This window comes from Epinephelus moara, chromosome 22, assembly GCF_006386435.1.
Source record: "Epinephelus moara isolate mb chromosome 22, YSFRI_EMoa_1.0, whole genome shotgun sequence".
NCBI lineage: Eukaryota > Metazoa > Chordata > Actinopteri > Perciformes > Serranidae > Epinephelus > Epinephelus moara.
This window is the reverse complement of record NC_065527.1, coordinates 39057963-39081969: the sequence shown is the minus strand read 5'-3', so window position 1 is coordinate 39081969 and position 24007 is coordinate 39057963. Positions and strand designations below refer to the sequence as shown.

General features: G+C 41.8%; 1 protein-coding gene and 1 long non-coding RNA gene across 3 annotated transcripts in view; one reads left to right on the top strand and one right to left on the bottom strand.

Annotated features, from left to right (window-relative positions):
* LOC126383502 (uncharacterized) overlaps positions 1-19005 on the bottom strand; it is a 131263-nt gene extending 112258 nt beyond the window's left edge. For both annotated transcript variants that reach the window (XM_050034033.1, XM_050034032.1), the window contains exons 1-3: positions 18871-19005; positions 18370-18512; positions 15330-15394 (exon numbers count right to left, since the gene is read on the bottom strand). In XM_050034033.1, the coding sequence (XP_049889990.1) occupies positions 15330-15394; positions 18370-18512; positions 18871-18990 (328 nt within the window). In that variant the 5' untranslated portion in view covers positions 18991-19005. The remainder of the gene's footprint in view (positions 1-15329; positions 15395-18369; positions 18513-18870) is intronic.
* Positions 1-23763, top strand: part of LOC126383529 (uncharacterized) — a 99600-nt gene extending 75837 nt beyond the window's left edge. Inside the window, exons 2-3 of the long non-coding RNA XR_007569158.1 lie at positions 18938-20234; positions 23062-23763. This is a non-coding gene — a long non-coding RNA (uncharacterized LOC126383529). The remainder of the gene's footprint in view (positions 1-18937; positions 20235-23061) is intronic.
* The last annotated feature ends 244 nt before the right edge of the window (positions 23764-24007 follow it).

Below are 24007 nucleotides of genomic sequence, written 5' to 3'. Positions count from 1 at the left end.
CTACTCCTCTTTCCCACCTCTGTCCCTCCTACCTGCGCAAGTTGGAAAGAGGGAGGAGAGAAGGCATGGAGTGGGTTTTACACAGCCCATTCACATCACACCAATCAAATGAGCCCCTCTCCTCGCCCTTAAATGCGCCGCGCGAAGGCGTAATGAGAGTTTACTCAATTCGCCATGGCAGAAGAGAGCAGCAGCGTCAGACGGCCAAACTTCTCCCAGGAGGAAACTGATGTTTTGGTCCGGGAGGTCCAAGCTCGCAGTGTCCGAATATACGGAACTGCGAGCAGACCTCCACGGGCTGATGATGCAAAGGTAGCCTGGGAGGAGGTCACCACAATTGTAAATCAATGTTGTGTTTCTCTCGTGCGCGCGCGCTCTCTCTTTCTCTCTCGCAGTCTCACTCTGTTTCTTTTCTTTTGACTTTTCTAAGATGACAGATGCTGAATATATACTCCCTATCTGATGCTGTGGCTGTTTGTGGTTGGCTGAGAGGGATGTGAACTCATTAGTTTGCAGCTGTGTTAATCAAATCAGGTTGGGTTTCCATTACGCGTGCCAACGGTGCCAAACGGTGCCAATCCCCTTTGATCTGACATCAGATGTGACAGGACAGTCGATATAGAGATACATTTATGTGCTGATTGCAGATAGTTGCATTGAATAGTGGTTTTTGGGTATTTATTGCATCGTTAATGTGCCTGACATTCTGGAAACCTGCCTGTGAGGTTTTGGTGACGTGTGCGCACTGTCCGCCAAACTTCGGCTTACACCGGCTGCGCTCCACCTGCCCTGACAGTAGACCTGGTTTCAGCTGGCGAGCTTTTAGCGCACCTTTTGCGAAGCCTTTTGGCACGAAACTGTCACTGCGCCAAGCTGGATCTGTCGACACCTCCCCCTGCTGCGCCACCACACCCATCTCAGCGCACCTCGGTCTGCCAAACTACCAAACTGAGCGCGCCTCGGGTTGCGCTGCTCGAAACTAGCTCTGCGGGGGGTTCGCTACTCTGTACCACCCTGCGCCACGCCGGGAAACTAGAGCCCTTAGAGAACCAGTGATGATATTAATGATGTTGCAAATGTCCCAGTTTGGCAATATATGGTGTCCAACTTTACCAATAGCGCCTGGAAATTTTGGTTGTGGGTCAGTGAGTTTTTGGTGAAGGGTCATCCATCCTGTGTTTAATGTTTCTTTGCTTTTTCTTCTACATAGTATAGTAGAGATCACAAGCTATTTAGAATGGTATGATATGATGAGCTAAGACATTTGGTTCATAACTAGAAATTATGTTGAAGGTAAACTTTCAGAAAGTGTCCCAAATTACCCATATTCACCCTATATAAATATTAGGGCTGGATTAAAATAATCAATTCATCCAAATCGATCTTTACTCGAATGACCCCATATCGATTCGTAAAATCCGAGATCGATCTTTTAATATGCACTTTTTCCTATGGATGTGTGAAGCTTTAACCCCATTAATCTCGCCGGTAGTAAATGAGCCGCAGAGCTTAGCTCTGAACGACTGTAGTATTGAGAAGCTCCGACGTACCGGCTCTTTTATCTGTAACTGTTAACTTACTTTTTTACATTTGGGTGTAATTTATTATCATGCTGCAGCGTCTCCTCCTGCTGTCTGTGCGTCCTGGCTGCTGTGCCACTTTTATGCACACACACAGACACACAGCGGTGGAGACAGAAAGGTGAAGATGATGTGAGCTGATGACAATTATGCTTGTTACTGTGAGTGCAATAAAACCTCCCTGAGAAAAAAGTTACCGTAAAACTTGGTGTATAAGTCGCACTTTTTTTCCCCTTTTTTTTCATCTAAAAAGTTGGGTGTGGGTTATAGACCGGTGCAACCTATGGATCAAGGTAAATGCTGACATAGGTAATTTGACCCACAAGATGGCGCTACGTAGTAATTTAAACTCATTCGTTTTTGGGATTTGAGTAAGCATGTATAGTTACAGCCCACACTGTAATAAGGTACTGTAATGCTGTCTTCTTAAAAAAGAAAAAAGAAGTTTAACGTTAATTTAAACTCATTTTTATGGCTCAGATGTTGTGATACCGTAATTTTATTTCCTGAAGAGGTTGTTTGGAAAATTGCAATCTGAAAAGTAACCAAAGCTGCTTAAGAGGTTATTGTGTTTTGAATGTGTTTCAAATTAAAAATAAAGGGAAACAGTGTAGGAATAACTTGTATAACGTTTTTATTAACAAATAGTAATATAAAACCTTGTTTTCCCTGTTTGAGACCTTAAAAAATAGACTGCGACTTATATGCCAGTGCGACTTATATTCTGAGTTTTACGGTAATACTTTATCAATACAGCTTATCAGCAACATGTAAACATGTAGAAAAGTGATGTTTCAATCTGCTCTGTCTGCAGTCTCTCATCCACCACCGCTAATATTATGTTATAAACAAGCACAGAGGCTTTACACAGCTTTACAACAGTTTAGCTCAGTTCTCATATCTCATATCTCATATCTTAAAACTTACCGGCGGTGGTCATGTGACCTGCAGACATTGAGTCTCCTCGGCAGCAGAGGGAGGAGCAGAGAGGACAGGAGGACTGATACTGACTGATATCTGTGTTCTTTATTCTTTCTAAACTTAACTCAGTATTGTGATGTCAAGAATATAATTTATTTTACTGACATTTTAATTTTGTTTCCAGTGAGATATTAAGTTTATATTGTGACTTTGCTGTTTTAATAGTACTGTTGCTGCTCTAGAAACATTTAGTTATAAAATATTCAGTTTTAGTCCTGTTGTGAATTTATTATTTTAAAGAATAATTCATTGTAAATGTTACACTATTAGTACAGATGGAAATGAGCAGTTATAGCTAACTCTGGTGCAACCATCTCCTCATTTCTTGTAAATGATTAATGCTATTGCACACTGTCCCTTGATAAATTAAATAAACTAAACTCTAAGAATCTCTTTTGCATACTAGCAAAAATTGGTATCGTAACTGAAAATTGTCCAATCGCAATAATATCGGATTGAATCGGATCAATTCAGGAAATCAGTGGCAATACCAAACCCTAATATATATCGCCATGAGTAATGTTGACATTGCAGTTAAAGAGGGGAGGAGGAGGGGTTAAGTTTGAAATTTGTGTTTACAATAACTATGTGTGTGTGTGTGTGTGTTTTCAGAGTGGCAGTGAGGCACACTGAAGACAGGCTGTCCCTTCAGTTTGCCTGCAGAGCAGCACGGTCCTCTACTCTGTAATCTGTTCACCTCCACATCACGGAGAAGAGCAAGACTTAAGATTTGACAAGGTATCAGCAGGCCCTATAGCATGTTCCTGAGCGCAGAGTTGACATTGTTATTGTTTAGACAACATGAAATGCCAGGTCTTCCATAATTCAGTGTAGCAATGCACCGTTGTAATTATAATGCATAGACTTGAGATTGTGATTTTCTCACAATTTTTATTTATTTATTTATTTTTATTTAATTAATTAATTCATTAATTTATTTTTATTTGTTTTATTCATTTATTTTTTTTGCCTTTTGCCTTTATTCTAATAGAGACAGTCAAAGAGATGAGAGGAAAACAAATTATTTGGGCCCAGGGTTACAAATGCTCAACTATTCCTTTGATCTGATAATCTGCTCATCTTTTTTTTCTCTCCGCACGCACACCTACACCACTCTCTTACATTCACACCAGGGCTCATCTGCCTCTTTTTTTGTCTTTCGCTGTTCTAATCTCTTCATGTTCTTCATGAACAGGATGTTTTATAAAATTGCCCAAAAAAGCACAACTCCTTAATATTTTTCTTTCCCTTTCAATTTTGTTTACAGCAGCATTTGAGCCTCGTGAAGGAGGTTTGTTGTTAATCACCAATTAAAACAACTGAAACCAATGTGGTACTGAAAGACATCAACCTTAAACAGGCTGGCTGGCCCCATTCACTGGTGTTTCATACATTTTTTTGCCAAGATATTAGCTAACAAATAGGCAGTAGTGTCTGAAACTTGAACATATATGTATAGTGTTACAATACAATCAATGAAAGGGCTAGCATATGAAGAAATTGCTTACCACACACATTGTTGTTTAATATATCTTTTTTTGTTTTTTGTTTTTTTTGTTTTAGAGGTTGTAAGAAAATGTGGCCTCAAGCCAAGTCCTCTGGATTCCAGAGTGGAGGAGGAGATTAAGGTGTGGTTCTGGAACTCCAGAGGCAGAGCCGATGGACGGAAGGAGCGCTACCAACGTCTTCTACAATCCAGAGAAACCTCAGGTTTCCCCCATTACCACGTCCCCCCAAATTGCCTTGTCCCCCGCCCACAGATGAACACAGGGAATTAATTGATTTGGTCGATTGCAAAATGTGTGAGCGCGCGCACACACACACACACACACACACACACACACTAATTAGGGATTGAGTTGGGCAATATTTTAAAATTATCGGCAAACCCTATTAGGGATGCTTTCACTATCATTTTTATCATTTTTCCAGCATAGTTTCTCTCCTGTGTCACTGTTTTGGCATTCAGGTATTTGTTGTATTATCCTGTCATGTTTGTTTTTTAACTGTATAGGTTGCTGGTTTGCTGCTTCATAATAAAAGCTAATAACACAATAACAAAGGACTTTTATTATGAAGAATTTATTGGAAGTTCAGTGTTTGTTTGCTGTTTTACAGCTGCTCCACTCAAGCTAAGTTACTCTTTAGTTAGACACACCTTCAAGCAAGTAGGGCTGTTGTAATGGAAATGCAAATGCCTGTCGTGCTAGGTTGACATGCTGAGTCAAACTGAGTCAAGCCAAACTGGCACATGTGTATAGAAAAGGGGTAGAACATACATAATAACGTAATTGTTAGTATATAATTGATTTATTGTTAAAAGTGATATATAATGCTATTTTTCAGGTTCATTCTTTGGCTTTAGGTGTCTACTAGAATAGGTTTACATGCTTTGTAACTTTGCAGACCTTGTACATGCATAAAAAAGCCACGTACACTACACACTGCACAATAAAAATAAGGGAGAAAAACCCCAAAAGTACATTATGTCCCATTTAAATTCATTGTTGATTAAGCTAGTTCTTACTTGATGTAGAGAATCTATTTTTCCCAAAGGAACTTCTGTTATAACTGTCAGTGTGAAATAGTGTATCCACTGTGTAGCAAAATATATTAATGTATACATTAACTAAAGCTAAATGTAAATTTTGGGGGTTATATGAGGAGTATGAGATAGTCATCAGTTGTCTGGGCCCAGTGGGGGTGGCCCACACTGCATTTGGGCTTATTGAGGGCCAACTTCTGAGGGGCCCTGTGCGGACAGCCCACTCGGGGCCCTCAGGCCAGCCCTAAGTGGGCCCATAGAGACCACAAAATCAGTGTGGGCCCTGTCTGGGCTGGGTGAGGGCAGCATTTGGGCTTATTGAGGGCCAGCAGTGGGCAGCCCTCACTTAAGTGTGAAGGTTGTCTTTAACAGAGGTGAAGGTGAACCAGGAAGTGATATTAAAAGTGAGTACAGATTCTATGAGTGATTTGTAGACAGCTGTTAAAATATCCTCTCTGACATCGAGCTCCTGAGTTTCCTCAGCAGGAACAGGCGTTGCTGAGCCTTCTTGTACACAGCGTCTGTGTGCTGGGAGAAGGACAGGCGGGTATTCTTGTACACAGCGTCTGTGTGCTGGGAGAAGGACAGGCGGGTATCAATCTCTGTGCCCAGGTATCGGAAAGCCTCCACCTGCTCCACTGCCTGCCCGTTCAGCCTCAGAGGTTCAAAGAGAGGTTGCTCCACTGCCTGCCCGTTCAGCCTCAGAGGTTCAAAGAGAGGTTGGGGGGAAGATGTTCGCCTCCCCCCACAACACAGCTCCTTGGTCTTGGAGATGTTAAGCTCCAGAGAGCTCTCTTTGATCCAGAGCATCAGGGTGTTAACCTGCTGATAGTAGGCAGCCAGACACATGTGGTCCTTGATGTGGGCCACCAGGGCCATATCGTCTGCATACCATGTGGTCCTTGATGTGGGCCACCAGGGCCATATCGTCTGCATACTTAAAAAGGGAAATGTCACTGTTATTGCTTGTTATGTTGTTTGTGTAAATGGAAAATAAAATCAGTGATAAAACACAGCCCTGGGGGACACCAGTGTTTAAAATCATGTTCTTGGATTTAAAACCATTTACCACCACATACTGAGGCCGGTCCTGCAGGAAGTCTTTTATCCACAGGATAAGTGATGGGTTGACTTGTAGATCCAGGAGGCGGTTGCAGAGGGTGACCGTGTTGACTGTGTTAAAAGTGGAAGAAAAGTCCATGAATAAAATCCGTGTGTGAGGGTGTGGGGAGTACAGGTGTCTGCAAACTGTGTCCAGGAGAGTCAAACAGGCATCCTCCATCCCTCGCTTTGCCTTATAGGCAAACTGTGTGCCTGTCCACCACCATAGCAGTGAGGTGATCACTCACCACCCTCTCCATACACTTACAAAGTATGGATGTGAGTGCCACTGGTCTGAAGTCCTTGATCTTCCTGGCATTGGATTTCTTTGGTACCGGTATAAGTGTGGACTCCTTCCTCATCCGTGGGACACAGCTGGAGTCAAGGAGATGCTGGAATAGCTGAGTGATGACATCACCCAGCTGAACTGAGCATTCCCTCAGCACCTTGCCCCTGAGCCTGTCCGGGCCAGAGGCTTTGTGAGGGTTGATGCGGCCCAGTATCGATGTAACCTTCCTTTTATCCACCGTGATTGATGGACAGTTACTGCTGGTGAGGGTCCAGTCATTCTGGGGGTGTGGCATGTCGAACCTGCTGTAGTAAATGTTCAGCTGCTCTGCAAAGGTGGCGGGGTCAGAACATTGGATCAGGGCTGGATTCTGGGCTCTGCCCATCATGGTATTAAGTCCCTGCCATGCCTCCCTTGCATTGCCAGTGGTGAATTTTTCCTTCACTTTGATTTTGTAGTGGAGTTTGGCCAGCCTGGTCTTCCTTCTCAACTCACAATTAAACTGTTCCACTCTGTGTGTGTCTCCCTGTAGGAATGCCACTTTTTTGTTATTCAGACACTGTTTCAGGTCCTAGGTAACCCAAGGCTTGTTGTTAGGATACAGCTTGACCTGTTTTGTTGGTATAACAGTGCCCTCACAGAAGGTCAAATAGGAGGAGATAGAGTCTGTCAGCAGATTTAGGTCTCCTTCACAGCTTTGGAAAAATATTTCCCAGTCAGTGATCTCCATGCAACCCCTTAATGCCTCGACAGAGTTATTGTTCCAGACTTGAACAGTTTTTGTTTGTGTATCTTCTGTTTTTAGATTTTGTCTGTGTTTTGGAAGCAGCAAAATGACATTATGGTCGGAGCGACCGAGTGGTGGGTGGGGCTTTGAGACATAGGCTCCCGGTATGTTACAGAAACACAGATCTAGCGTTCTGTCAAGTCTGGTAGGTGTGGTGACATACTGCTCCAAGTTTGGGAGCAGTGTGGTGACATCGCATCTGTTAAAATCCCCGAGCAGGAAGACAGGCTGATCGCTGCTCTGATTGACAGCTTTGTTGTAACAGTCAGCAATTCGCTCCGCTGCAAATGCGTTGTCAGGTCCAGGGACATACGCTAGGATAACTGTGATCTGTGTAAATTCTCGGGGGAAGATAGTGAGGTCTGAATGACACTGTCATGATTTCATGGTGTTTGCTGCATTCAGTCTCTCTGACAGTGAAGTTGACAGCCCACTTGGTGTTGACAGCCATGCAAAGCCCACCCCCAGTCGACTTCCGCGTCATCCCAGTGTCTCTGTCAAAACGGATGATCTTAAATCTATCTATATCGACCTCGGTTATTTCTTCTGACAACCAAGTCTCCGTGAAGCAAAAGAGACTGGTTTGACGGTAATCGGAGTCAAGTTTGATGAGTGCAGAAAGTTCAGTTAATTTGTTGCGTAATGACCACACGTTGGAGAGAGTTATTGCAGGTAGTGGCAGCCTCCTACCTCGTCTCCTCATTCTGTTCCGTATTCCTCCTCTGGATCCTCTTTTCCTACAAATGTTTGGAAATATTCCCTGAATGGGATACCTCAGCATCCCATTCAGGGAAAAAGGTGTCGCTTGTAGATCCAGGGAAGCAAGCCGCAGATCCAGCAGAGTCTCCCGTGAGTAGGTGAGCCTCCCTCCATGGCATGTCATGGGATTTGCCGGTGTAGTACAGATCGGAAATACTGGTTCCAGAAAGGCGGTCAGGACACACAAACTCGCTAAATACTTGATCATGGTAGTCATACTTGTTGTCGTGAAATACCCCGCTTAATGTCTTTCAGAAAACACAAAACAACTCCGAAAAACATACAAACACACAGGAGCAACACGCTGCACACACACCAAATGCCAATTCTCTTGACATTTTTTGTTTCATAACACTTTTTAGAAATGCATCTGCTTTCATACTGAGATATTTGTTCGTAGAGATTAGCTGAAATGACGATGCATGGAAGAGGACGTTTTGGCCTGGATTTCAGGCCCCCAGGAAGTGTGCTGGCCAATTTTTGTAGTGACTAAACAGTGGAATTACACCTTCTGAGCTTGTCACGACTTGCCATTGTGCCCCAAAGACTTTTTCCTATTGACTTAAATTGAGAAAGAGATGACATGAATCAATGGATACATTTTAGCATCATAACCCCCACAAAATGACTTTTTTTACTATCCGGGTTTGATCCATTCGGTCTGATAACTAATTTGGGCCCCCAGACCAAACTGGTCTTGCTTTGCTTTTTACCCTTTCTCTAACTGGGAATGTTGGTATTTGGTCATAAACCAAAGTAGTGCTGGTCGATATACTGGATGAACCAGTATGAACCAGTATGAACCACATATTGATTTTCAATGTGATATGAATTTTACAAATACCGTCACAGACCCTTTAAGGGCCGGCATCACAATGACATAATTTTATTAGCTGGAGGCAAAAACTGCCTCTCCACTACAGGGCTGTAGGCTTCATGGGAGTCTTTAAATGTGGTCTTGTTGTGTTATTGGGAGCCAGAATAGAAGGAGTCATGACTCAAAACCAGCCGCCACTGCCCGTCAACAAAAACAAAGACAACTATGGTTAAATGTGATAAGACGAAAGGACTGAACGAGGCGATCATCAAAAATGCTAGCATGTGCAGGGCACACTTCATATCAGGTTAGGGAAAAAGTATTTCCTGTTGTAGGGATGAATAACGTTATGTGTACTAAGGGTTATCATGTCCACCTCATCAGAAATTGGGAAAGGTGATTTAAAGGGACATTGTGTAACGTTTTCAGTTGTTTATTGGCAAAAATCAATGTCTGCATTCATAAATATGTCATCATTGGTGTATTATTACCTCCACCAATAATTAGACTTATTCTCATAAAAGGAGAATATCGGATTTGTTTGTACATTGGGTGGGTAAGTCGTTTGGGGGGGTTCCATAATGTTTCGCCATCTTGAAAATACATCCGCCAGCAAGGGACATATAGCACTACCAGGGAATAGCCCCCCCTTCGGCATTTTCGTTGAGAGCCAGGCCAGCGCTGCGTGACTGAGAAGCCATAGCTGCCAACTCTCACGCATTCACCGTGAGAGTCACGCAATTGGTTGATTTCACACGGTCTCACTACAATGATGAATGATGCCCTCCTGCTAGTAAGAAGAGGAAGAAGAAATATTTCAAGTCTTGCATTTTTCACCTCCAGGTATGTTGGCACGTGTGTTGTGGAGTAGTTAGTCCTTAGCTTTTAAACTTCACATTTACACACGGTAGCGTAGTGGATAGTGCCGGCGCCCCATATACAGAGGTGATAAACTTTACATTTAGTTTCTTATATGTTAGATCATGTAAAGGCATTTGGAGAGCTTTGTAAATGTCAAAAATGCTAAATAAGCAGCAAAGAGTACTTTATGTTAGTAGCTTAATTAAAATAGTAGCCTATTGCTGCAGCAGCCATCCTTTCAAGCAGCTGGGCAGAGCAAGCAGTAGACAGGCGAAAAATTCCGCTGTCATAAATTTTGGGTGCTAACTGAGCATATGCTCATTGATGGACATATTTCACAGAACTGAGCCATTGTTTGTTTATGTGATTGACAAAATGTGATTGGAATTGCACTTATGTGTTCATTTGGTAGTCACCACACTAAAATGATGTAAAACAAGGCAAATTAGAAACATGATTCATGACAAATGCAAGAGACAAATTTATATTAATATCAACAGAGCATTTATTTTTTAATATAAATATATGCCTAAGTAGTGTTGCATTGCATGGAAAAGGGATACTTCAGCTGCCAGTATCTAGTTTAACAGAGGAATTTAAATGTACCAAGGCCAGGACAGAGCTCTTGTTATCTGAGAGTAAGGACGTGGTAGTTAGGAGTGTGGTTCCAAATCCAACCAAGGGGAGGAAGTGGAGCCCAAGATCGGTAGTTCAGGAGGCAGAGGCAGCTCTTAGGCATGCAGAGATTGTAGGTAATGTTCAGTTTGGCCGGGGAGGCCTGGGGCTCGGCTCAGGCAAACCGGTATGGAATAAAGCAGGTCTCAAAGATAAAAGAAAGCTGGTTGTGGAACAGATACGTAGACAGGAGGAGATATTAAGGGGTGCAAAGGTAGTGGCCCAGGCTAAACAGGGACAGTGGTTGAATTGGGAAAGTGTAGAGAAGAGGAAGTTTAGTTGGAGGGATCTGTGGAGTATGGAGGAGAATCGTATTAGATTCCTGGTAGGGGCTACATACGATGTGTTACCAACCCCCCAGAACCTAAAACTGTGGGTAAATGGGGACCCATCATGGCCATTGTTTCAGGTACCGCAACCTTAAAGCATATTTTGTCAGGCTGTAAAGTTAGCTTGTCACAAGGCCGATATACATGGCGACACAACCAGGTGTTGAAAAGTTTAGCTGCAGGCATCGAAGGGAAACAAAGACAGGTAAATTCGGAAGGTTTTAAGAATAGGAGTTTAGCAATTCAGTTTGTCCGTGAGGGGGAGAAATACAGAAGGGATAAGTTAGCAAGGAGACAAGGGTGTGGCCGCCTAGAAGGTGCTTGTGATTGGGAAATGCAAGTAGATTTAGGGGGAAAGCTTGTTTTTCCCAGGAAATAGTTTGTACCAATCAGAAAGCTTGTTTTTCCCAGGAAATAGTTTGTACCAATCAGAGGCCTGAAATAGTGTTGTGGTCAGTGAGTCAATGGATAGTTTATTTCATTGAGCTGACAGTTTCTTGGGAAGACTCAGTGGAAGAAGCCTATGAAAGGAAAAAGTTTAGGTATGCAGACTTAGGAGCAGAAGCTGAGCAGCAAGGATGTAAAACTAGGATTTGTCCAGTGGAAGTGGGGTGTAGGGGATTCATAGCAAGATCAGCTGTCTCGCTCCTGGGGGAACTCAGAGTGTGGGGACAGAGTTTGAGGAAGACAGTAAAGAAAATGTCAGATGAAGCAGCTAGATGTAGTCAGTGGATTTGGATGAGGAGGAATAATGTCAGTTGGGGGCCAGCAGGGGGAACTACTAAGCAGGATACATAACTCCTTGAGATCAGATGGAGAGATCCACCAATCAGTCCTCTCAGGAGAAAACCCAGGAAGAGGAAGTTTATTTAAGTGTGGGAGTGGCCTATTTGAATCCCTTTTGTTTGAGACCTTGCTGCAAGGTGAGTGTGTTCACTGATCCTGTGAGTTTATCTTCTCTATCTCCTTTAACTTTAGCTTATATTGGAGTTATGCTATGTAGCGTGTGAAATAGACTATGGTGAATGTGCTAGGAAAGGTAGTATTGGCACTGTCTCTACCTGGAGGTTGCATAAACAGAGCCTGGGTTTGTTGAAGGTGGCAGTGCTGTTTGGGCTGAGAAAGCCATTTGTAAGTAAGGAAAAAGAGGTTGTCTTATGGGCTCATCTTGGGGAGGTAGACTGTAAAGCCTAACCCGGCGGGGGAGTGTTATAGCCTTAATTAGGCTATTCTCCGTGGGTCTACATCCTCTGTGGTAGTATAGGTAAGGTAGAAATTGTTGTGAGGGCTCGTCTTGGGGAGGTAGACTGTACAGCCTAACCCGGCGGGGGAGTGTGATAGCCTAACAAGGCTTCCTTCCCTGGGTCTACCTCCTCTGTGGTAGTATAGGTAAGGTAAAGGAGGTTGTTCGGTCAGTGTGGGGAGCAGTGAGACCTGGCATTAGGGGAGTGTCTCTGGGACGCCAGAGATCACTGTCTAGCCTCCTGGAGGTGTCGTGGGACCAACTAGACGAAACACTGGTGAAAGGAGGTTCCCACCTGATGACCCCAAAGACATGTTAGTTATCACTGCTCACTGGTCTGTATAGTTAAGCCTTGCCATAATAGCTTATGATAGGGCTTAGGAGGTTATTCACTGAGTGCTGATCCTTTCTCTAGAGCACAAACTTCTTGTGTTTATTTGAAGAATATGTCGATGTAATAGGCCACATTATGTTAAATGAAGGTTTTGTAGTTACCTGTTTTATTTGGTAAAGAAAAGAAAAATGAAGTATTAAAACATAATTGTGTGTGATATTAATAGGTAATAATAAATAGGTATTAATGTGTAGGCCCAAACAACAAAATTGTGGTCGGCCCTGCTGAATCTCACTCCAAGGTTTTTTGAAAAGTTGGCAGCCCTGGAGAAGCCGAAGGAGAGGCGCAAGAGGCGCTTCGCCACTACCCCGGCAAATTTGAAAGCCTGCACTACTGCAGCATAACAAAGTCCCACTCTTTGAGCATAATGCAGGATCATGCATATGCAGAATCACGGGAGACAGAATTCTTGTTGCTAAGAAAGCACAAAAGGCAATCAAAAAGGCAACGTGACTGGCGAATTTAAAAAATGAGGGTCAACATCAGGGTAGCCTTTCCCAGGTGGAAAGAGCTGCTGAAGGAGAAAGGTTTTAAAAGGGACGCTGAAGTTGCCTGCTTTCTTCTCGACAGGTAAGTAAACTTTACTGCCTAAATTAGCCTACAGCTAACTTTTTTCATTGGCTTGGTTAGCCTATCGTTACCACAGGCAGCATATCAGTAGAAAAACACACTAGCCTCATTGGTGCAGGATTGACGGAATAAAAAAAATTGTATACCCACTACCTCCATCAGTAGTTTTCTTTGTAGGCCTATCGGACATAGACAGCGGTGGTAAGTGACAGTCTTACATCTGCTAACTGTAATGTAGCCTATGTTTTTTTTCTCAAGGGACATTTCATTTAGCCTAATTCATGCTAAGAGTCAGGCCCGGACTGCACATAGGGAGAACCGGGACTATTCCCGAAGTTCTGTTCTGTTACTGGCCAGCTGGCCTGCCTGTCATTTTTTTCCCAACAGGCAGGTCAGGCCAATACAATCACAGGCCAGCGCCGCTGTCAGTGGCGTAGTGATGCGAGGAGAGGGATGAGGTGTGTGAGGTTGAGCCACTTGTCAGTTGTCAAAAGACAAGATGTGATTGGTTTGTTTCGATTTACACCCACCCCAACAGTCCTACGTTGTAAACACAGCCAGCATGGTGAGGAGGGGGTTTGTCAACTCGCTTCGCGTGTGTCTGTGTAGGAGCCCGCTGGCACTGAGACGTAAGGGAAAGTCGAATGAATGAGTACTCCATGAAGTATCACATGACATGGTTTCATCAATGTTATCATAGCTTTTTGGTACACAGCGGCTACCGTAGTTGCAATACGCATTTAAAAAAGTGAGGCGCTAGAGTGCGCTATCCATTTGAACGCAATATACGATTTCAACGTTAGATGGGAGAAATTCCTACACACTGTGTCTTTAAGGGACTCTGAACATGCCATGGTTGTTGTTGCCAGACGGGCTGGTCTGAGTATTTCAGAAAGTGCTGATCTATACAACCATCTCTGGGATTTACAGAGAATGGTCCGAAAAAGAGAAAATATCCAGTGAGCGGCAGATCTGTGGGCCAAAATGCATTTTTGATGCCAGAGGTCAGAGGAGAATGGCCAGACTGGTTTAAGATGATAGAAGGGCAACAGTAACTCAAATAACCACTCGTTACAACCAAGGTATGCAGAAGACCATCTCTGAAACAACACGTCCAACCTTGAAGCAAATGGGCTACAGCAGCAGAGGACCACAGAGGGTGCCACTCCTCCCAGCTGACAACAAGAATGAGTCTACAATTCACACAGGCTCACCAAAACTTGACAATAGAAGAATGGAAAAACGTTGCCTGGTCTGATGAGTCTGGATTTCTGCTGCAACATTCAGATGGTACGGTCAGAATTTGGTGTAAACAAAAAGATTTTAGTGTAATGGTGTGGGGGATATTTTATTGGCACACTTTGGGCCCCTTAGTACCAACTGAGCATCGTTTAAACGCCACAGCCTACCTGGGTATTGTTGCTGACTGTGTCCATCCCTTTATGACTGCAGTGTTCCCATCTTCTGATGGCTACTTCCAGCAAGATATCACGCCATGCCACAAAGTTCAAATCATCTGAAACTGGTTTCTTGAACATAACAATGAGTTCACTGTACTCCCATGGCCTCCACAGTCACCATATCTCAATCCAATGGAGCCCCTTTGGGATGTGGTGGAACGGGAGATTCACATTATGGATGTGCAGCCGACAAATCTGCACCAAGAATTAAAAAGGGGGTCCAATCCGGTACTAGCAGGGTGTACCTAATAAAGTGGCCAATGACAATATGGCAATAAAAAATGTTTTTATAGACGTTCTAAGCAGTCCTGACTGTAGAATAAGACACAATAAACCTATATAAAGGCCCAGTCATGCAACAAATTTAAACAATACCCTGATATACTGTCATACTGCCAGAATCTTAAAAGATGCCATGATACATCTATTTGGTCATACCACCCAGCACTCGTCCAAAGTACTGGATGCATTTAAATGTTGACCTGATGATGGTGCCAGTTGAAAAGTCAGAAGACACCAAAGTAATTACAGCTCATCCTGAGGGGAACAACAACAGTTTTATCACAATCCATCCAACAGTTGTTGCAACATTTCACTTGAAAAATATGAACCTCGAGGTGATGCATGAGTACAGTTCTGGGAATCACCAAAGTCAGTAATTTGTCCTCTGAATGTCAGTTTCATCTCAGTCCATTCAATAGTTCAGTCTGGACCAAAGTGGTGGACCAGCTGACATTTCTGTCCCCAGAGCGACAACGCTGGTGTGGCTAAAAATGCTTTTAAAACTGGAAGGATGGAATTTATGTATTTTAGGAAACAAGTTGCTTATATCGAGGGGTTTAGTCTTGAATTCTTCAATTAAAAAATGCCAATAAAGTGCCTGTATGCAAAACTCCCAAACATGTAATTACAGTATCATGTAAGATCAGATAACTTACGTGACATTGTCATAGTGTTGCTGTCGATGGTTACGTTGACAGTTGTGCTCACGCAGGTTCCATTTCTGGGAAAAACAAGAGAGTAAGTGATGAGGTCATACTCTGAGGACTTCTTATTCATATTGACTGATGAAGTTAAGATTTGTTCCACTGATGAAGACTGAATGATACATTTTAAAGCTCTGAAAAAGTCTCTTAAGCGGACCTTAAATTATTCTTTTGTCAAACTACTCCTGAAGTCAGCATGTTGAGGTCAGGTCAGCACCTGACTTTAGGCGTGATTTTGATTTGATTTATTTATTTAGAACATAAAAAAAAAAAAATAGAAATAAAATAGTATATGTTGTAGAAAAAACCTACAAAACAGAGACAAACAGTAAATGATGAACAGACTTACAATGAGAAACATAAATTAACATTTCATGTCCGAAAAGGAGTAGGAAAAAGCATCATGCTTGTCTATACTAATCCATCACTAATCAAACTATTACATAAATACACTATCTTCACCATCGATTAAACACACATCTGCACCACTGCACTTCTTAATCAACACATTCTCACTCTGACCCTGTCACATATTGACATGCTTGGTCATGGACTTTCCACATCCGCATACGACGTGCAAGGTACCCTGGGTGCGTTGGTTGTTGATGTTCTGACACACCATGTCAAGTTCTCTTCTTTCAAGATACACCTCTGTTTTCACAGGGAATTTAACCTTTACATACAGTCTCTTTCCAAATAAACGCATTATGTTGGTACAACACCGCTCTCTCGGGTGAAGGTCAGTGTTTGTTGGACCCATTCACCACCCCTCCTGCCTGCCCCACTTTGACTTTCGACACCTTAACTTTCGTCCTTGCCCTGCCGCGTTTGCCCCGATGACGACAGGTGGCGTTAAACTATAATTGCAACCGGCTGTGTATCAGGCCAGTGTATCATGTTAAAGGATGACTTTTTCGTTGGTTTCTAACACCACAAGTCGCTGCCCAAGCACCGGATTTCAACGACTTTGGAGTGAGACCAGGCTCTCTTAGTACCTGATTTCCAGTACTACCCCATGTATAAAATGAATACGAATTGAGAATACTGACAACAGTCTCACCCTGAGTGTGCTTTACATTCCCTCTAATCATTTCTGTACCTTGTGAAGATACTGTCTTTGTACCTCTTTTTAAATTGTATGATATCTTTACTTTGTTTGATTTCTTCACCCAGTACGTTCCACAAAAAAATCACCCCATGCTTTTCAGAGTGGTGCGAAAACAACATTGTTTCAAATTTAGTATACCTCTGAAGTTGTAACCCCCTTCCCTGTCCAACAACAGTTTTTGGATGTAGGCAGGTAGTAAGTTATTTCTTGCTTTGTACATGATTTGAGCCGCTTTAAAATCCACCAGATCCATAAATTTCAGTTCATGTGACTTCAAAAAGAGGTTATTAGTGTGTTTCCTGATATCCAACATTGTGTAGGATTCCTATGGCTCAAGTCTGCAGTATGTATAATGGTTGTCGGGTGGTTTTGTAGGTGTTTCCCCAAACCTCAACAAAATATTTCACATAAGGCAATATCAGAGAACAGTACAGAGTATACAGTGCTTTGTAATTGAGTATATGCCTGGCTTTTCCCAAAACTGCAACACTCCTTGTCAACTTTGTTCTTACATAATGCCATATGTGGTTTCCAGCAGATTATGTGGTGTATTATCACACCAAAAAATGCGTTTTCGGATACTCTTTCAATAATAACATCGTCTTTCTTAATAGATACTTACCAAACAGCATTAGTTTGGTTTTGCTCAGATTTTATGATAATTAACCACATCTTTTAATGTATTCATTTCTGATGTGACCACCTCCAGAACCTACTGTAAATTGTCCCCTGAGCAGAAAATGTTCGTAGATCCGCAAATAATACAGTTTTCAATATTTCTGATACTTTACATATGTCATTAATATACAAAACAAACAAATTGGGCCCTAAAACTGACCCCTGTGGAACTCCACAAGTAACGTTCAAACGTGAAGATTTATGTTGACCAATCTGCACGAACTGTTGACAGTTCAGTATATAGTTATTAAGTCAGTTCAACAAAACCCCTCTGATGCCATACCTTTCCAGACCATGGTAGCTGTTAATAAACTATGGTGCAAATCAGTTGATATAATAGGGAACTATATAACTTGTTGAATAAAACACCACAAAGTAAATGTGGTAATCAGTCCATACTGTTTCTAAACATTTACATGCTCGTACAGTTAGGCCTATTATCAGTTAGAAATGAAAATGGACGTGTGGTGTGCAACATGGGAAAAGTGTCGATTGCATGAGTCTCACAGTCAATGCCTGAGACTCGGCAGCCCTGCAGTTAAAAACAGGGAAATTTCCGAGGACAGCTCCAGCCGAGGACAGACCAACAACAATGGGGGCAGTCCTTGGAAGACGGTAACAGTCCCTGGAAAATGGTGACGTCTGGTCACTCTGAAAAAATCCATAGGCTTTTTGTTGAGAGAACCAGTGTGACGCTAACAACTATGGCCTATGGCCTATGAATAAATGTCATCCCTGTAGCACTCTGTGATGCAGCAGAGCAAACTTGTGTGTTTTTACATTTCACATTAAAATAAAACAAATCAATGGATCCTGTAGTTAAAGGGAAATTTCAGTTTATTTGTCCTGCCTATCGTCCTAGGAGACAGGTTAAAATAAACCGAAATTTCCCTTTAACAATTAATAAATTCAGTGCCAGTTATTATAGCCTACCTGCTTCCACACCAACTACATCATCACTTGGCAGAAGTCATTACACACAGTGAAGCTTTCAGCAACCTTGCACTACCGGTAAAAAAACGACCTACTCTGTCCTGCCTGCCTGACGCATCACATCCATACCCCATGTATTCCAGCCATAAGAAGGCAAAGTGATCATCTTTAGCAGGTTTAACGTGTGTTAGGGAAATTAATGTTGTCTTAATTATGATGAAAATATAACTACAGAAATTATTATGTTGTGTATTTGCACTATTACCCACTCACATCTTGTTCTCCTCAGACATAACGTCTCTATCGCCGCTTGATGACGGGCTGAGGTTTATCCAGCAGCTCTCGGTTAGCTTCAGGATGTTGTTAAAGACTTCACCATCACTGTAACCTGCAATGAGGTTTGTCCTGCCATACATCTGCACAAAAACACGGAGTCAATAAGTGACAGCAGACACAGTTATTTCAATAATGGAGGGCTTAACACTGAACCTCAGTGGTTTTGGTAACAATCATAATCTCTTGTTATTTGATCACATTTTTAATGGTACTTTTGCCAGTATTTAACTCTTCTTCTCAGGCAGACCTCTTTAGTCATTTAACATTTGCAAACATATTCATGGGGAAAAAGTAGACCAGCACATTTATACTCCACAAAGTTAGGTGTTAAGCAAAAATTTAAAAAGGCACCTAACACTAGCTGGACTAACACAACTGTTCTGTGACAAATCATCTGAAATCAAAGGAAAATAAGACAGGAGTCAGATGAAGGCTTACTATTGAGCGGTCAGCCAGAGACAGAGGTGTGACCAGGGGTTGGCATTCTTCAGGTGACAGAGCCGAGGTGCTCAGAAACAGCCCCACTACCAGGAGATGACTGCTGATCCACAGATTCATGATGCTACAGCTGATCAGCTTCGGAATGTAACTAGAAGAGATCTCAGGTGATGGCTGCACGACACAAAAGCAGCGATGACTGAGCTTCACCAAGCTGGTCAGCCTTTATAGAAGCGAAGCCTTTTTAAAAAAAAATTTGCCCAGAGTTGACCAACCCATATTCTATAGCCAGCATTCCTCTCTGCAAGTTCAACAGGGATATCAGGGTTTCCTGTTGTTGTAGGATTTCATAACCACACTGTTGGTTTTGTGTAGTAATCAGTGACTGATTTGTTGAAGGGTCGTTTACTGTCATAAGCACATGGCATATTTTTCACAACTTGTTTATGAAAATGGACAAAGTGCAAAATGGGTGGTCTGGGGGCCCCAGGCAGTCCCATGTAGACTTTTCCATACTTCCAGCTAAAAAATACAGTATTGATGTGCCAAATTTCAGGTGCTCTAACATCATAAGAGACAGAGATATGGCAAAAATGACTATCTAAGGTTGCAGTGTAGTGTTTTGAGATGCTAAAATGGTAATGTGGATTCATTGCTAGGACCATAAAAAATTTGTGTGAAATTGTGCCTATACGTGGACATTTTGTGTGTAAAGTCTACATGTCATGGTGCTGTAATAATATGGAAAGTGCAGTGTACTGCACACAAAATGCCCACACAAAGACCTCTTTACACTTACATTTTCATTGTATGTATCCACATCACCATTTCAGGATCTCAATACAACAATAAATTGCAACCTTGGCTCATCATTCTTGTCAGTTCCCGGTATGTGGAAGGAATCCACAGTGGTAGCTGTGGCAATAGTCAGGTCTCCGAAATCTTTGAATGGCTATCACCCTGTGGCCTTGACATCCCTCGTTATGAATACATTTAAACACATTGTCAAATCTGAACTCTGAAGCCCCGTTTCCACCAAAGCATCAGAGAGATAGAGGCCAAAGAAAGAACAACAGAAATCGTTTTGCCAAACGATAGTTGTAAAATTTCGCTTACCTTTGTTGTTTTGCCGTGAAAAGTCTATTCTACCGGTAAAACACAGTACATCCTGTTAGACCAACATGTTGTGCTGCATTCAAATGCAATAGTACACAACTGCAGCCGTGGTACAAACCACGCCCCCTACAAACCATGCCCACAATGCTAAACTATGCTAAACAGAAGAAGAAGAAGAACGAAGAGCGCGAAGAGCGCGAAGAGCTCGAAGAGCGCGAAGATCAGCGAAGATGGCGATGCCGACACAGGTAAGACTTCTACTCAAACATTGTTTTAAATGCTAACGTTACTTTTAATTCTTAAACGTTGGGTAAAATATTGTAAGATGATGACCCTTAGTGATTTTTTTCAAAGCCACCAGACTCTATTTGAAGAAAACAAATATTATTATTGTAAGGGGGGGGTCTCACTGTCAACAACTTAACTATTCTATTATTGTCACTGTTAATCATTTAGCTTGGTATAGACAGTCTGGAGGCTACATTGCCCTGCAGTTGAATTATGTCTTTTTTGTTCGGCATCACATGCCTGGGCATTGATAACAGGAATTGATAAGCTCTGAGACATATGATATCGGTTCCAATTGTTCTCAATTTACCATCCCTAATTGTCATGCTGTATGATAATTAGGGATTACCATGCAGCGTCATAATAATTAGAATTGGTATCATGTGCCCCCAAGCTTATCAATTCCTCTCATCACTGCCCAGGCATCTGATGCTGAACAAAAAAGGCAGAACTCAACTGCAGGGCAGTGCAGCCTCCAGACTGTCTATAGCAAGCTAAACGATGAACAGTGGAAATAATAAAACAGTTAAGTTGTTGGACAACGGGTAGACCTACTTTTCTTCACACAGAAAATTGATTAGGAATTGGACCAATAAGTAGAACTGATAATTCTAAAAATTCCCATCCCTAAGATTCACACGTATATTTGAATTTTGAATGGTTTCCGGGTTACCTAAGGGAAAAAGCCTCTCATTTTAACAGTTATGTTATTTCTGTGCCTCTTAAAATTAGTTTTCAGTCAGACATTGTGGGCTCAGTTGATATTCTGTCACATTTCATATTACATTCATAGGTCTTATGAGCTCTCAGTAGTGCTTGAAACAATGAAATAATACTCTTATTTTGAGTTTATTAGCTCAAGTGGAGGCTCACTCATTCAATCTGCAAAAGTTTAGGTTCTATGCATAGACCCTCTGATCAAATACAAATATATTCTGACACAGTTATTGCTCTGAAAATGTACTGTTTATCAATGCATGTATTTACAAAACCGTACACAATTTATTTTCTGTAATTCTTTCTGAATATAGTGTCTACAAATGCCACCCTAGTTGTGTGGCCAGCAGTCACTATCATTAGCCATGTTTCCATCAGCCTGTTTAGATGCGCATCTAGAAGTATTGCATCGGAAAATTATGATGGAAATGCAAAAGTTTGAATTAAATTCCCATGATTCGCACAAACTAAAATACGCTCACTTTAGCCAGGTTTTGGTTGATTTGAAAAAATGTTGATTCGCAAAACGGGGGATGAAAACAGTTATGTTCGAATTAAGTCTGACGTAACGCACCTCTCTCCATGGTAATATCCACACTCTGGGTCGGGAAGGCGGTAATGCATTTACAAGTTGGTTGCCAACCGCCAGAAAACGTAGAAGAGAATGCGAGACTTGTTTTGTTTCCGGTTCTGCGGAAAACTCGCGCGAGTTCGTAGTTTTCACCAAAGTCCATACATTTAATGGAAACACACAGGATTCGTATTTCTTTTAATGTGTATTTCCCAATGATTCTAATCACTTTTGGATGGAAACATAGCTATTGTGGCTTTTGCCCAAAAATAATTATTTGAAAGGAGCTGTTCTATGAACACAAAGAAGTGCGTAACTGCACACCAAGGAGTCAACACAAGTCCACCAATAGCTCCAGCAGCAGCAGTGACAGTCCCTAAAATATTGCTGTCATTCTGAAGCCCTGTCATCTAGGGTAAGTAGTGTTAAGTTCTTGCCAGTACTATTACCAAAACCTTCATTGCTTCATATTGTTCACCTCTCCTGGCTTCATGCATTTTTAAAAAGCAAAGTCAAAAACCAAACAAACAAATAAAAACATTTCAATATTTTACTGTACCTGTATGAAGTAGAAAGAAATTAGAAACACTTCACAACGTGTATAGTAAAATATATGTTTAATGTTTAGGGTGCTTGCATGTATGAAACCTTAATGAACACTTAAACCCATGCATGTCATCTTTTTCTTTTTCTCTTTTCCTCTTTACCTATTTTTCGATCAACATCCGCAATAAACTCAATAAACCATTTAAATATTTACTATTTAAATCACACTGACAGAATCTGTGGACTTTGGTTGGTTTCATTTATTGTTTGTCCTGTCTCGGTGGAAATGGCGATTTTTGACATCCGTGGTCCAGTTGTGGAAAAATCAAACGTCCCAGTACAATAAATCAAACGCACCCCAACCGCTGTGTTTCGGAAGTAGACGTGCATGCGCGGTCACGTACTGCTGAGAGTGAAATCTCTGATCGTTAGCTCCACGCAGCTTGTTCAAGCTGTTCTCTGTGTTGTTGAAATTAAACAAAATAACATGAAACATATCTGCTTATTATGCCACTGATTTTAATTGGGATATTTTTTAATGAACTGAATGACATCTAATGGAGTGTTGCACGTCTCGAAGGCTGGGCTTATAGGAGAGAGGGAGATGTCTGGGCAAGGCTCCGTCCAGCATGGGCCAAAACATAGCACGGACGGTTCAGAAGCAAAAAAGGTTCTATGTTCCCCGCTTACACATAAAGGGTTCTATGTTTCCCGCTTGGTTTTTCTAAGTGGGAGAAAGGCTTCCACTGGGGTGAAACAGGTTCAGTGTAGGCTCAGTGGCTTGAAGTGAAATATTTTATTTACATACTCAAAGGAGATTACAAAGAATACCCTATAAACCTCCTTTTCCTGAATCCGAATCAAATAAATGCCCTCAACTTTCAGCAGTTCATGTGTCTATGTGTTGTCTTAAACACACAGCAGTGGTTTTCGTCTGGTTGTTCCTTCTCTAGGTAATGCTGCGAATCTATGTGTGGTATCTCCATCATATCATAAATGGGCATCTTGGATAGGTCCACAGACCAGGGCAAACAACATTGTATTCAACACAGAATACATGAAGGTTCAAGGCAGAAAGCAGGCAAACCCAGCAGACCAGGCAGAAATGGATGTTACAGAGGACAGATTGATAAATGAAATTACGAACTTGAAGGTGAGATTAGCTTCTATATTTTCCCCTGAAATGGTAATATTTATTAGGTGCATATTTGTGCACAACAAACTTGAGTATAAGCAATGCATTCAATGCAATTTCTGCTATCATCTTTGCATTAAAGCTTATGTGGCTGTTCAAATATTTGTTCATGTTTTCACAGGTTGAGGCAGTGCGAAAGTGCCAAACAGTGTGGCCTTGGCTCAACAGGATCCAAAATGGATCTTGTCATTCGCTTGAGAGACCAGATGAAAAGCCGCAGCGCTTATGACAAGGTTTTCTAAAAAGTCTGGGGTGCGTCTGGTAAGTTTATCAAAAAAACAAAACAACAACAATATTTGCTTAGAATAAAATGTATGTAATAAACAGTATTTTTAACACTATCAAAGTACAATGTGATTCAGAGGAAACACTTATATGTATTTTTCCATCTCTTTTTTTTTCATGTTAAAGTGATAGTTCAGGTTTTTGGACATGAAGTTGTGTGAAACGCTGACCATCTGTAGCTCTGATGTGACGGTGTCACTACTCTCAATGAGCCTCCTGCTCTGAGAAATCGCCCGTAGCTTACCAGAGAAAAAGTAGTTCTGAAGATATACGGGGGACACGTACACATATACAAAAGGTTTTAAGCTACAAAAAAGTATGCATGTGTTTTGTTAGACTATTTCAATCATTTTAAAACATCCCTGCATTACGTCAGACCTTGCTATCAATTGGGACTATTTTCTGGCCAGTATCACTCC